The sequence below is a fragment of the Zootoca vivipara genome, chromosome 1 (assembly GCF_965207765.1).
Source record: "Zootoca vivipara chromosome 1, rZooViv2.hap1.1, whole genome shotgun sequence".
In the NCBI taxonomy this organism is placed as follows: Eukaryota; Metazoa; Chordata; class Lepidosauria; order Squamata; family Lacertidae; genus Zootoca; species Zootoca vivipara.
The window spans coordinates 91740719-91754490 of NC_142582.1; the positions used below are offsets into that span (position 1 = coordinate 91740719).

The window sequence follows — 13772 nt, forward strand, 5'->3', positions numbered from 1 at the left end:
GATTCTCTTGCTTGAAGGATACTGGATCCAAATGAACTTCCCTCTCCCTCCCAAAGAGGTGATCGGCACCAACCATCAGATTGGTTAAGAGTGATCTGCGCAGGCACAAAGCCAGAATTCACTTGATCTACAACAGGCATCCCCAAACTGCGGCTCTCCAGATGTTTTGGCCTACAACTCCCATGATCCCTAGCTAACAGGACCAGTGGTCAGGGAAGATGGGAATTGTAGTCCAAAACATCTGGAGGGCCGAAGTTTGGGGATGCCTGATCTACACAAATTACCCTTTAAGAATTCCATTATTAATAAAAAAATAAATTTCTAAGACATCAAATCTCCAGAAAAGTTATAATTGACTGTTTGATATCATTGACTTTATGTGACATGACATATGGCTATATGGGAAGGGCTTGATCCTGTCAATGTAAGGAGCCTGGATGGGAAGCAGCACAAGTATCGGCCATCCACCTATGCTGTATGGTCTTGGTGTTCATGCCTACATTTACCAGACTAGTGTATGCTGGAGCCCTCAAGAAGCAGCAACCATATTGCAACTTAAAAGTAATAATTGGGCTGCAATTTAGGTTCATGGAAGCTAAAGCAGTGTTAGAAACTCTAGGGTAAATGGATCTGTTGGTAACTTGCATTTTCTTTGAAGGGAGCCCATTATTTAGGATCAGACTGGAAAGAAACTTTTGTTTGCCCTGCAGGTGTAATATTTTATCATTTGAAAGTACCTATATGCTTATATTTGTTTCCTAGGCCTGGCCCAGCTGAAACCATCATAACGAATGGCGTTCTAGTGGTAATTTTTTATTTCTGCAATTTATCAATGCTGATAAATACCTGTGTGATCTACGGAACTATTGGCTCCTAGCTCAACTGCTGAGAGTGATCTGCTACACCAGCCTCAAATGTGTTCAATTTTACGACCTAAGAATGGAGCTGAATCTTTCAGTAAAAAAGATAGAGGGGGGATACAAAATTCCAGAAAACTGAATAGCAAATATAAGAACTCTGTAACACAATAACTAAAGCAGATAAATCCATAAAGATACCATATGTCAAAATAACATTTCCACAATATATGGAGAACCATACAATAATATGGATATAATGAAACCCTCTCTATACAGTTCATGGGTTGTGCTTATGCTTCTTAAATGCTACTCTTTAGATAACTAAAATGCTAATATATGATCTTCCTAATGTTCATCTGTCAGATTTTCTGGAATGCCAATGCCAAATACATTTCAGCTTGCCAGCCTTCTTTAGTAGCCTATTTTCTTATGCAACATCCTCTATGAGTTCAGCCAATTGATATCCAAATATTGTTGTTTGAGACAGGGTTAAAAGGCAACATCTTCAGTGGGTACAGGTTTGCAAAATAAATTGCAATGATCAGTGTAACATTTTAATGCCCAATAGTAATTGAAGGTTCCTATATTGGCTTTTAACCATACTGAAGCACGAGTGATATTTGGATATAAATTAGCTGAACTTCAAGTATAACATGCAATGTAACAAAAAGTGTCAATCCCAGCTGGTCCCTGTTAAATTTGTTTGTTGCTCATTTCTGCTACAGTGTCGTGAGGTTTGCGAATTGAAAGCAGAGGTGAACCAGAAGAAGTCCCGTAGATCAAGTGAGTTTATTTGTGTTGTGGTAAACTAAGGAGGTGGATTTATTAACCTCTGATGTTGCAAAGGTACCTTTGTGACAAGTGCCAAAGCGTCTGGGAAGTTGTCCTTGCTTATGAGGTACTTTCCAGTCATTATGGTGCTGATCCTATCATTACTGGCCATTATCTTGCATGCTGAAAGCCAATCAGGTCAGTGAATTATTGCTGTTCCAAAATGGAGGTGTACTAAAGATGGGATAGAGTGACTTGAAGGAGGCTGTCCAGAATGTGGCCGCGTTGTGGGGAGGGGATGAGCAGAATGTTTTTTGCTATGCCATACAAGAATGTGAAGTGGAGGGTGGATATAAGAAGAGGGTAATAAGAGTCTGCTGAATTGGGCCAGCAGCCCATCCAGTACTGCAACCTGTTCTCACAGTGGTCAACCAGCGCCATTGGGAAGCCTGCAAGCAGGAACTGAGTGCATGAGCACTCTCTGTTTCTGCAGTTTCCATTAACTGGTATTCAGAAGCATACTTCCTTCAACTGTGGAGGTAGGACATAGCCCTCAGGTATGTGCCCTGCCTTTTTTCCTGCCCCCTTCTACAACTAATGAACAAGATGGTCTACCTGAATTCTATCTGCTTGGACAAAAACAATAGACAAAAGCAAATCTCAAGAAGGCTTGCAGTATTATAGAATCATAGAATCATAGAGTTGGAAGAGACCACAAGGGCCATCCAGTCCAACCCCCTGCCAAGCAGGAAACACCATCAAAGCATTCTTGACATATGCCTGTCAAGCCTCTTTCTTTTCTCTTTTGGTGGTCAGTAGAACACTTAATCCAAGCAAGTGTTCATGCAACACTTTCCTCCAGACTGAAATTAGTTTAATATCTGGTAATACCATAGCAGCCCTGAAGACAGATGCACATTGTCATATCCATTTAAACCAGGGGTGGGAAACTGGGGCCCTTCCTGTGTAGTTGGACTCCAATTCACTCAGCCCAAGCCAGCATGGCTAATGGCCAGGGATAATGGGAGATCCAACAGCATCTGGAGGGCCACAGGTTACCCATCCTTGATTTAATGGCTAATCCTAGTCCACATGTTGGAGAACTTCGCAGTGTACTTTCCTCAAAATGGTAACGTTTACATGGATGTGCTGAGTGGTTTGAGAGCTAATGCTTTCCGTTTCCAAAGTGGTTTCTTTTAAAATTGGTTGTGTTCATCCAAAATGGTTCATTATGGGAACCGTGCAATGGTTTCTCTTCATGCTTTGTCCCCTGTCTTTAGAAAAAGACCTTGCGCTTTCAGTGAAAGGTTCCTGCGAAGGCTCTCACTGTTTTAAGATGGGTTCGGATGCTCTCATTATACCGCCATGCCCCACTACATTCCACTATGTCAAGTACAAGGATCCGGCAATGGACATTACGCTACCAAAGAAGACACACTATAATCCTGTAAGTCAACTGGCTTTAATAATTGAAACCATAAAAGTTTCCCTTCAGAAGAAAACAGTACAAGGCTTTTCTGACCGGGATGATCAGGTGGGATTAAGCTAAATTGTTACATGCACAGAAAAAGGTCTGCTGGCACCACAGGACAATTCCTCCTCACCTCCATCCTCTGCCCCCCCCCCAATGCTCTAAATCTGCTCTGGATGGTGAGGGAACCAAAGAATAGGTTTGGGGGATACAGGAGAAGGAGAGGGGAGCAAGTCATGTTGTGCTACTGGACCCCATTCCGTGTGCATACCCTATTTAGTGCTGCATTCAATTTCACCCAATATTTCTCCTTTTCCTCAGATTACCTGTTCTTATAGCACCAAAACCAATGTTCTACCTGTCATGTTGAATTCCCTGCCTATGGGAGAGAAAGTACCAATAGTGGAGGTGAGTGCCGTTTTTTCGGTAGTAAAGGTAAAGATACCCCTGAGCGTTGGGTCCAGTCGTGGATGACTCTGGGGCTGCGCGCTCATCTCTCTCTATAGGTTGAGGGAGCCGGCGTTTGTCCACAGACAGCATGTGGCCAGCATGACTAAGCCGCTTCTGGCAAACCAGAGCAGTGCACGGAAACCTTCCCGCCGGAGTGGTACCTATTTATCTACTTGCACTTTGACGTGCTTTCGAACTGCTAGGTTGGCAGGAGCTGGGACCGAGCAATGGGAGCTCACCCCATCGCGGGGATTCGATTCGTCGACCTTCAGGTCGGCAAGCCCTAGGCTCTGTGGTTTAGTCCACAGCTCCACCCACTTTTCAGTAGTAGCATTCTGAAATTATTAAACCAGCAGCAAATAATTCCTAGACGGAGATAATATGGCAACAACTATGGTGGAAAACAAGGGTGGCTCATTACAATCAGGCCCTGAGGTAATTCTACCTGCCTCCCCATAACTTGAGGATTCTGGAAAGCACTTTATAGGTTCCTATTGAAGAGGCGACTTTTTCTTTTTGATGGAAGTTTGCTTCTGTCCACTCTAAATCCTAGGGATTTAGCATTCCCATGGGAATGGCATGTGACATTCTGGGCGCTTCCATTATTCTACCTTGTGGATTGTATGAATGAACAAACTAACAAGTACAGTGGTACCTCTACTTACAAATAACTCTACTTACGAATTGTTCTACTTACAAATGGAGCTCCGTCTGCCATCTTGGATGCGGTTTAGATAGGATTTTTTCTACTTACGAATTTTTAGATAGGGTTACTTACGAATTTTTTCTCCCAATGCATTCCTATGGGATTTGACTTCCAATTTTTTTCGACTTACAAATGTGTGTTCGGAACGCATTAAATTCGTAAGTAGAGGTACCACTGTATTAAAATGTAGGGTCCTCTGAACTTTAAGTCCCATTTAATTGTAACTTTTATAAGACATGGTTCATACCAGGGCTGAGTCCAAGAGTAGTGCTTCAGGTTGCAGACTAACTGAGGCCCAGAGGCTAGCTCTAGTTTCAGTAGTGGTCTTTGTGATGAGGAAAAGCCATGGAAGATGTCCTCCAGACTCTGCAGCTGTATTGCTGCAGCTTAACTGCTATGGGTCAGGGATGCAGTAAGATTGCAGATGACATCCACTTTCCCGTACAGCAACAAATTTCAAGTACATTTTGTCATCAAGCGCTCTGCCTGTTTTCTCCTTTGAGCTTTGACACATGAATTTATTGGATTATTTTTATTTTAGGAAAAGCTAACAACCTCCAACTTTTTTAAAAAATGTGCAAGTCTCTGCTATCGCAACAGGGGTGTTGTTACATTGAAATGTGTGGGGCCATGGCAATCCACAGCTGCAAATAAACCTACACTCTCACACAGAGGTCCCCCCACTCCCTTACCTAGTTGGAATATTTAAGGAGGACAAATTGAGAATCATGAGAAATTGGGATAGAGGGCACCAGTTGCATCACAAAACAAAATACAACCTGGAATTCCTCCTCCCCAAGAGAAAATGATGTGTGCACATACACATTTTTTGTCTGGGTAACAAAAATAAAAAATCTATAGAAGGGAACCATTGTCCCAGATTTTGAAGAAAAAAACACCTAAAACTGGGATTTTAACTTTGTATGTTTCACATTTGCAAGGCAGCAAAAAGTAAGCACACACTCTCTTGGGAAGGAGGGAGGGGCATGCAAAATTGTTTCTCCATCCCATGTGAATATATTGATTAAGTCTGAGTAAATGTAAGAGATTTCACAAGCGCATTTTAACATTAACAAGCAGCAAACAGTATTGTGGTGTGTTGCAAGTAGTAAATGTCGCAGGTATGCATGGTCCCACTGACTTAAAGCCATACCCTGCTCCCCATAGGGAAGCACATCTAAGCCATATTCATGCAAAATTGGCTGCAAGTTGTGGGCTGAAATTGACCTGAAGCCACATTATGTCTCCTTCCCAGTGTGGAGCAGGAAAAGGAGAGCAGCTTACATATTCAGGTTGAAAAAATGAAGCCATTTCTAGTCAGTTTTGCTTCTTCTTCTTCTTTGGCGATCTCTCATAGCCAAGTGTTCACCCCATTTCTCCATCAATTTGTATATATACACACACACCCTGCACTAAAATCCAAATTTAGATATGTATTTATTTCAATGTATGAATTTCTAAATATATTGTATTCTAAAATGCACACTTTAACATGTCTATCTATCTATCTATCTATCTATCTATCTATCTATCTATCTATCTATCATCTATCTATCTCTTAGAACCATAATTATGAGGATTGAGAATAATTATGTTCTGATCTTCGCATTAGTCTAGGGAGGTGCAGTTGGTTCACAGTAGAGTTCACAGAAATTCAGTTCCTCAAGCAATCTGTGGCCACTATGTGGAGCCATTTTCCAGGGTTGTTTCTTCATGTGTGGAATACCATATTATCATATGGTAGCCTGTTTATCTGAAGTGGCTCACCACATAATCAGGACAGTTTTCTCCATAATAGTGTAAACATCTCAAAAAAAAGTATTGCCAGTGCTGAAGTAATATTTAATCACAACTTCAGTCAACTTCTGTGTGTGAGAGAGAATGGGATTTTTTTACATCTAGTCCTTCACTTCAGACAATTGGAATGAGAGTTGTTGTTGTTTAGTCACTTGTTGTTGTTGTTGTTGTTGTTTAGTCGTTTAGTCGTGTCCAACTCTTCGTGACCCCATGGACCAGAGCACGCCAGGCACTCCTGTCTTGCACTGCCTCCCGCAGTTTGGTCAAACTCATGTTCGTAGCTTCGAGAACACTATCCAACCATCTCGTCCTCTGTCGTCCCCTTCTCCTAGTGCCCTCCATCTTTCCCAACATCAGGGTCTTTTCCAGTGAGTCTTCTCTTCTCATGAGGTGGCCAAAGTATTGGAGCCTCAGCTTCATGATCTGTCCTTCTAGTGAGCACTCACTGTGACTGTTTAGTCACTTAGTTGTGTAGTAATATTAAATTATGAATGCCCTATGTGACATTTACTTCCTGCTTTTCAGAAGAAAAAATACAATTTGCACGTGCAAGTAGATGACTGGTAAGCATCCTTAATGCTTATTTTTTTGTAGTGACAATATGAAATAAGTTGCCTCTCAAATTTTTGTGTGCTCTTATGTGGTTCCCCCCCAATCAATCAATCAATCAATCATTTACTGTATTGCATTCGACTAAAAGCCATTACAAATCCAGTTACAAGTGGGTTATTTTTTTTGAGGGAGGAAAGGTATTTAAACACCACATTTGATTTATAACAGTTGCCAGAACATGATTAGAATATTGTATTCATTTTATTAGCCCTAAAAAGGGAATCCAAGGAATATAACATGCAGCACAGGGTAATCTTTTAGGGCAATCCTAACACCCCACTTCCCGCCAAGTAAATAATGCTTTCATTTTAAGGTTTGTTTAGAATGGTATCTGCCATACCTGTCTCTGTTATCTTTGACTGAAGCTGTGATTTTACTGTGAAACTGCAGTTTTAACAGCAAGCTACCTTGTTTATTTATTTATTAAATTTATATACCCCCCTTCCCCAAAAGATTTCAGGGCAGTTCACAGAATAAAATACAAAACAATACAAAACAAAAATAAAACAAAAGTAAATCATGTGTGATGTGCAGTCATCAGAAAATAAAAATATTCTTATAAATTTTAAAAGTTATATAAACAATAAAACGGTATTCTAAAAAACCTTTCTGGGCATTCAGTATGATATTGTGTGAAATAGCCTCAACACACATTAGGCTGTGTGTCTATCTATACCAAATAAACTCAAATAACCCAACTTTATTAATAACGTGGACAGCAAACAACCTACAAAAGGAGGTGATCAAATACTTAGCTGTATAGAAGTTTGAATATGAGTGAGATAAAATAAATGTTATGGAATGGCAGTAAACAAAGCTTAGTGGAGGCTCCTTCCCCAACTCCACCTTCTGTCGAAATTGGCCTAAACAGGATTAGGTATTCAGCATTAATGCCTGATAATAGATACTAAGGTTTAATCAGTTTCTCAACAATGTGAAAAGTAGACCAGTTTTAAATATGGAGACCAGGGGCCAATCTATCAAATAACACAATGCCCAGTTGGGGCAGGGCAAAAACTAAATTGTCTATGGTTATTTCCCATAAAATGATGCTGAATGATCCCAAGCAGTAATCTACTGTATTCTGTTATATTTCTGCTTGATAAAATCCTAGGATTTCTCGTATATTTGGATAAGATATCTATATATAATGCCTGTGTATGTCCTAGTCATTGTTCCTGCCCGGCAGACCTCGATGTGCGCTTGGGATATGACATATGCCCACAGGAAGAAGAGTTCTTAAACAAACGGAGGAGACATGTTGCTCAGGCTCTGAAGCAGGTTCTCCAATTAGATTATGACTTGCAAGATCATGAGGTATGTGAAATAGGATGCTTATTTATGCTAAGGGTGAATTTATTATCTTGTGGAATTTATTATCTTGCCACATTCCACCTTTGCAATTCTGCTATGCAATTCTGCTTTTTCTGAATGCACATTCACTGCAGTCTTAATAAAGTGGTTTGTTTGTTTTTAGAGGTCTTGCAGAAGCAAGCATCACAACATGAAACTGATTTGGTGATATATTTTTGCTGTTCAAATGTCTGGAAGCCAAGTGTAGATAATAACGTAGAATTAGTGAAGCAACCATGACAGAATGTGTCAAGTGTAAACAGAGATAGCATCCTAGCAAGTAAACAAAGTAAATTATTTGTGAGACCATTGTATTTTATGTTATTCTTCTTCTTTGGCGATCACTCATAGCCGAGTAAGATTGTCTTCCATAAACATGATTTTAACAATGAGTACGTAGGTGACTGTGGAGGCCAATTCTGGATCCACACGTCCTTCCACAATGGGGACAATGGTTTCCGGGCGGGAATTGATCATAGTGTGGATTTGCCAAGCATGCCTTCCTCTTAGCACATTTCTCCCTTGCGTCCTAAGTTTGAGTGTCTTCAAAGCCCATGACACCTTTGGTAAAGGCTGTTCTCCAATTGGAGCGCTCACGGGCAAGTGTTTCCCAATTGTTGTGCACAGTGTGGTGTTTTGGTGTACTGGTGCATTCATTGTTTCCAACAGTTTACTGGAATATCTCACAAATCACTGCCTATGTTGTATAAAGCATCTCTGGCCATCATTTCACCACCTAAGAATTTCCAAACGGGGTAATGCCACCCACTGCCAACTGTGAATGCAACATTCTAATTCTTGGCTTACCAAATAGTATGTGCCATATATCATTGCCCTAAAAATGTGTGGGTTTTTTAAATTTTTTGAAGGGAGGTAAAAGCACATGAAATAACTAAATGAAGTGGATTGGCCACATTCTACAATAGCTTAAGCCAGTGATGGGGAAGTAGATCTTTAAGTCTCCTGGTACCCACACAGCCAATCAGCCTGTCATCAGGGTTTAAAAAGCACAAGCTGGTTATCTAGGTTTGCAAAGTAACACGCATTGAGCTATGCAAGTTCCAGCTATCAGCTGATCCTCAGGGCTTGAGCTATGCAAGCCCTAACAATTGGCAGTTTGCCAGGACTTACATAGCTCCATGCGCAACACTAGCCAAGACCTGTCATTATGGCTTAGGCTATATTCCTAAACACGTTTCTCCACTGAGCCAAAATAGATACAGATATCTTTGTCAAGTAGGCCAACTTTATTCTTCCAAGGTTTAGCTCTTTTGAAACCCCTTTGTGATGGTGAATTAAACACTACAGTTCCTAAGGCCATAATCCTATGCACATTTTCCCCAGAGTAAACTCATTAAACACGGCTTCTGTGGAATCTTCTTCCACATAAACATGCATAGATATGCAGCCTTAAATTGCAACCGTTCATCTTCTCACCTGTGTAGAAGGTACGCCATTAATACGACAACTGTATTGTAAGCCGCTGTGTTTTAACTTCCGTCCTCCTAAATGTTTCATCCTGCGGTAGCTGTATACAGTATTGATTTCTTATGCCTGTGTGCATTACAGGTTCCAGTGGTGGCCGTCATGACAACAGGAGGTGGGACAAGGTCGTTCACGACAACATATGGCTGCATGAGGGGCCTAAAAAAATTAAATCTTCTGGACTGTGTAACGTACATGTCTGGCTTGTCTGGCACTTCGTGGTAAGTGGAAGCGTCATGTGGAATCTTTTAAATCAATTGGGACTGTTAATGAATGAAGAAATGACACACTGACCACACCTGCCAATACCATAGTGCCTTTATACAAATATATGTTGTGGACCCAAGTGCAGCACGCATGGATCTTTTAGCCCTGGACTTAGAATTTTTGACTTGTGGAATATAGTGTTTCATATACAGTATGTGTGGTTGTGTGCTTAGGCCACAACACACTGCTTTTAATTTCATATCAGTGCCTTATAACAGGGGTCAGCAAACTTTTCCAGCAGGGGGCCGGTCCACTGTCCCTCAGACCTTGTGGGGGGCCGGACTCTATTTTGAAGAAGAAAAAATGAACGAACAAATAACCCAGAGATGCATTTTAAATCAAAGCACACATTCTACTCATGTAAAAACACCAGGCAGGCCCCACAAATAACCCAGAGATGCATTTTAAATAAAAGGACACATTCTACTCCTGTAAAAACACGCTGATTCCCGGACCATCCGCAGGCCGGATTTAGAAGGCGATTGGGCCGGATCCGGCCCCTGGGCCTTAGTTTGCCTACCCATGCCTTATAATATCAATAAATATTATTATTCATAATTATTATCAATAACAGTATGGATGAAAAGATACTATTATTAATAGCTTAGGTCATACAAATGTGTGCATCTGTTTGTTTCGTTTTTCCCCAGGGCCATGGCACACCTGTACAGAGATGCTTATTGGTCCCAGAATGATCTTGATGAAAAAATAAATGAGGCTAAGAAACAAGTGACCAAGAGCAAGATGGAGATGTTTACCATGGAGCGCATGAAATATTATTATCAACAGCTGAGTCAACGGAAACAAGAAGGATACAATACAACATTTATAGATCTCTGGGGGCTTGTCATAGAGTATTTGATAAATGATGGGGTAAAGTATCAAATCTTTCTTTTTGTTCTAAACAACTGTCAATACCTGCATTATAAAAAAAAATGAAGGGCAACATTGCTATGAGAATTCTGGAGGAAACTGCAAATAGTACAGGGGTACCAGGGGTGGAATCCAATGTAGCATCTATTAAAGCCAGTGTGGTGTAGTGGTTAAGAGCGGGGGACTCGTAATCTGGTGAACCGGGTTCGCTTCCCCGCTCCTCTACATGCAGCTGCTGGGTGACCTTAGGCTAGTCACACTTCTCTGAAGTCTCTCAGCCTCACTCACCTCACAGAGTGTTTGTTGTGGGAGAGGGAGGGAAAGGAAATTGTTAGCCGCTTTGAGACTCCTTAGAGTAGTGGTAAAGTTGGATATCAAATCCAAACTCTTCTAAATGTTCCTTCATTGCAAGGAGTTCTTCCCCATTCCAAAATCTTTTCTAGGAGTTCTCCCAACCCCCTGGAGCAGATTTGGGACTGCTCCTGGAGCACACATGGGGATGATTATTATTATTGTGGGGGGAGATTCCTGTTATGAAAATGAAAATCCTTATACTGACAGGAGATGGTAGCTGAAAATCGTCCCAGGAGACTCTAATGCGATAAATATTAAGGTTAAATTATTAGGGTGGTAGGCACTTAAAATATCTATAGGATGATAATTCCAGGGTGGAATGTCAGTAATGTAAATGCTAAAGGGGGGGTTCAAATCTATGTCCCAAGAACCTTATTAATGTGACATGTGTGTATATACTCAGGCTTGCTACTGGTACCCCTGATCTCCATATATTTCCTAGAATATATCAACAGAATTTACAATAAATGTGTTGAGGTCAGAGTGAGGGGTGTAGCACACACATATATCCAGGTTTCATTTCTGAACAAGTTTCAATAACTTAAGGCTTGTTTGTACCATCACTTGTATTGGGATAAAGTGTCTGGTTTCGCCACCCATGGCCAGGGGGGGAATCAGGCGATATTAAGATGTTGGTCTGCATTAACAGAAGCACAGTGTCCAGACATCAAGAAGCAATCATCCCATTCTGTTCTGTACTGGTCAGAGCATCTGGAATACTGGGCAGCACATTTTAAGAAAGACTGAAAACTGCAGTGCATTTAGAGGAGGGATCTAGAATCCAAATCTGGAGGAATCTGGAATCCAAATACTGTGAGGAACAGTTTGCAAAAGCTGGGTATACTTAGCCTGGAGAGGGTTAAGGGGATAGTGGATAATTGTTCACAAATGTCCTGTCCTGTCCTGTCCTGTCGAGGACGGGACAGGGTTTGTTCATCTGTTGCCCCAGACACCATGACTAGAACTAGATCTCAGTTGTCCATCTGCCAAGGATGCTTTTGTTACAAGATTCCTACCCAGAGCAGGAATTGGACTAGATGAGCTCAGGATTCCCATTCAACTTTTAACATTTTATGATTTAGGTTTATTTTAGGCATTGGTTTAAACACTAAGATGATTTGCCAAGTGTTACTGCATGTGTCTGTTCCATGGCTTTGTAGGTAACGTTTCCCCCCTCCCTTCACAATTAGAAAGATTGCCACAGGCTTTCGGACCAGAGGGAAGCTTTGACAGATGGACAGAATCCATTGCCCATCTATGTGACCATCAATATTAAGGACAAATACAGCACTCAAGATTTCAAAGGTGAGGGGAAAGAGGAAGGAAATCAAATAACTTGTTCTGCATTTGAATCTCTTTGGAATCCATGACATTTGAACAACAAAAATCACATAATATTTACAAAGCCATAGCCTAGAAATTTAGCATTATATCTCGTACCCTAGCCTATGATAGGGTCATGTTTGCCTCTCAGTCAATATTCCACTGTCTTTTCAGAGCTAATCAGATATTTAAAATACTCAAATGTTGGCATCAAAAACTAAGGTCAGTTGTTCTAACTGCTTAGCATTTTATTTTTATCATTTAATCTGAATTCAAGTTTCTTATACATATGCAAATACATACACTTGCTTGTGATATATCTGTGAGAGGAACATAGCTTCCTTTTATACTTGTATAAAGGCTTATCTGGTCTGAGATGGAAATAGGTAGGCTGAACCTTCTGTTTGTTTTGTGTGATACTGTGGGCAGCTGATTGCAGTGAGTGTTTTCAACTGCTTTATGAGTTTATAAGATCCTGTGCCATTTCATTGCATTTATACTGCAGCGAGTAAACATCTTGGGGAAAATTAGCAGTAAATAATATCCGAGAACCAAACTATTACACAGTTAGGTCCACATATCCAATGGCCCTTGCAATGCAGTTGTATACTCAGAAGTCGGACCATTGCATACAATGGGGCTTACATGCAAATAGGTATATATAGGAGTGCACCTTTACGGTGTAATTCTGTGTAAGTTCCTTCAGGTTCAATGCATTAAGTATGTACAGCAGATGTAGGGAGCTTTTGGCTCTCCAAATGTTGCTCACCTCCAACTCCAAGCAAGGCCAAAGGCCAGGGATGATGGGAGTTGTAGTTCAGTGACAACTGGAGCACAAAAGGTTTCCCACACCTGATGTATAGGACTGCAGCCTTAGACTTAGAATTAGGGGAGTAAAAAAATTCCATTCTTAAACTAGCCAGAGTACTAGCCAGTGTTTGCTTAGCCACTTATTCTCACATAAGGTAAAAGGTAAAGGACCCCTGGACGGTTAAGTCCAGTCAAAGGCGACTATGGGGTTGCGGCCCTCATCTCGCTTTCAGGTCGAGGGAACCGGCGCTTGCCCACAGGCAGTTTTCCAGGTCATGTGGCCAGCATGACTAAACCGCTACTGGCGCACAGAGGACCGTGATGAGTGCCAGAGTGCAGGGAAACGCCGTTTACCTTCCCGCCGCAGCGGTACCTATTTATCTACTTGCACTGGCATGCTTTCGAACTGCTAGGTTGGCAGGAGCTGGGACAGAGTAACGGGAGTTCACCCCATCATGGGGATTCAAACCACCAACCTTCTGGTCAGCAAGCCCAAGAGGCTCAGTGGTTTAGACCACAGCACCACCTGTGTCCCACATATTCTCACATAGACTTGCCTCTATGCGTGAAGCTATTTGACTGATATTTTGGTTTAAAAGAAGTTCTCTGACAAATCATAACTGGTTAATAAGAATCAGAA

The 13772-nt window shown here is 41.3% G+C and overlaps 2 protein-coding genes across 3 annotated transcripts in view; one reads left to right on the forward strand and one right to left on the reverse strand.

Moving 5' to 3' along the window:
• Positions 1–13772, reverse strand: part of LOC132591998 (uncharacterized) — a 452388-nt gene that overhangs the window by 96073 nt on the left and 342543 nt on the right. The window lies entirely within an intron of this gene.
• Positions 1–13772, forward strand: part of LOC118083572 (cytosolic phospholipase A2 epsilon) — a 49931-nt gene that overhangs the window by 25598 nt on the left and 10561 nt on the right. For both annotated transcript variants that reach the window (XM_035112085.3, XM_035112095.3), the window contains exons 7-15: positions 763–805; positions 1586–1643; positions 2912–3078; positions 3424–3510; positions 6581–6618; positions 7837–7984; positions 9590–9726; positions 10423–10645; positions 12190–12304. In XM_035112085.3, the coding sequence (XP_034967976.3) occupies positions 763–805; positions 1586–1643; positions 2912–3078; positions 3424–3510; positions 6581–6618; positions 7837–7984; positions 9590–9726; positions 10423–10645; positions 12190–12304 (1016 nt within the window). The remainder of the gene's footprint in view (positions 1–762; positions 806–1585; positions 1644–2911; positions 3079–3423; positions 3511–6580; positions 6619–7836; positions 7985–9589; positions 9727–10422; positions 10646–12189; positions 12305–13772) is intronic.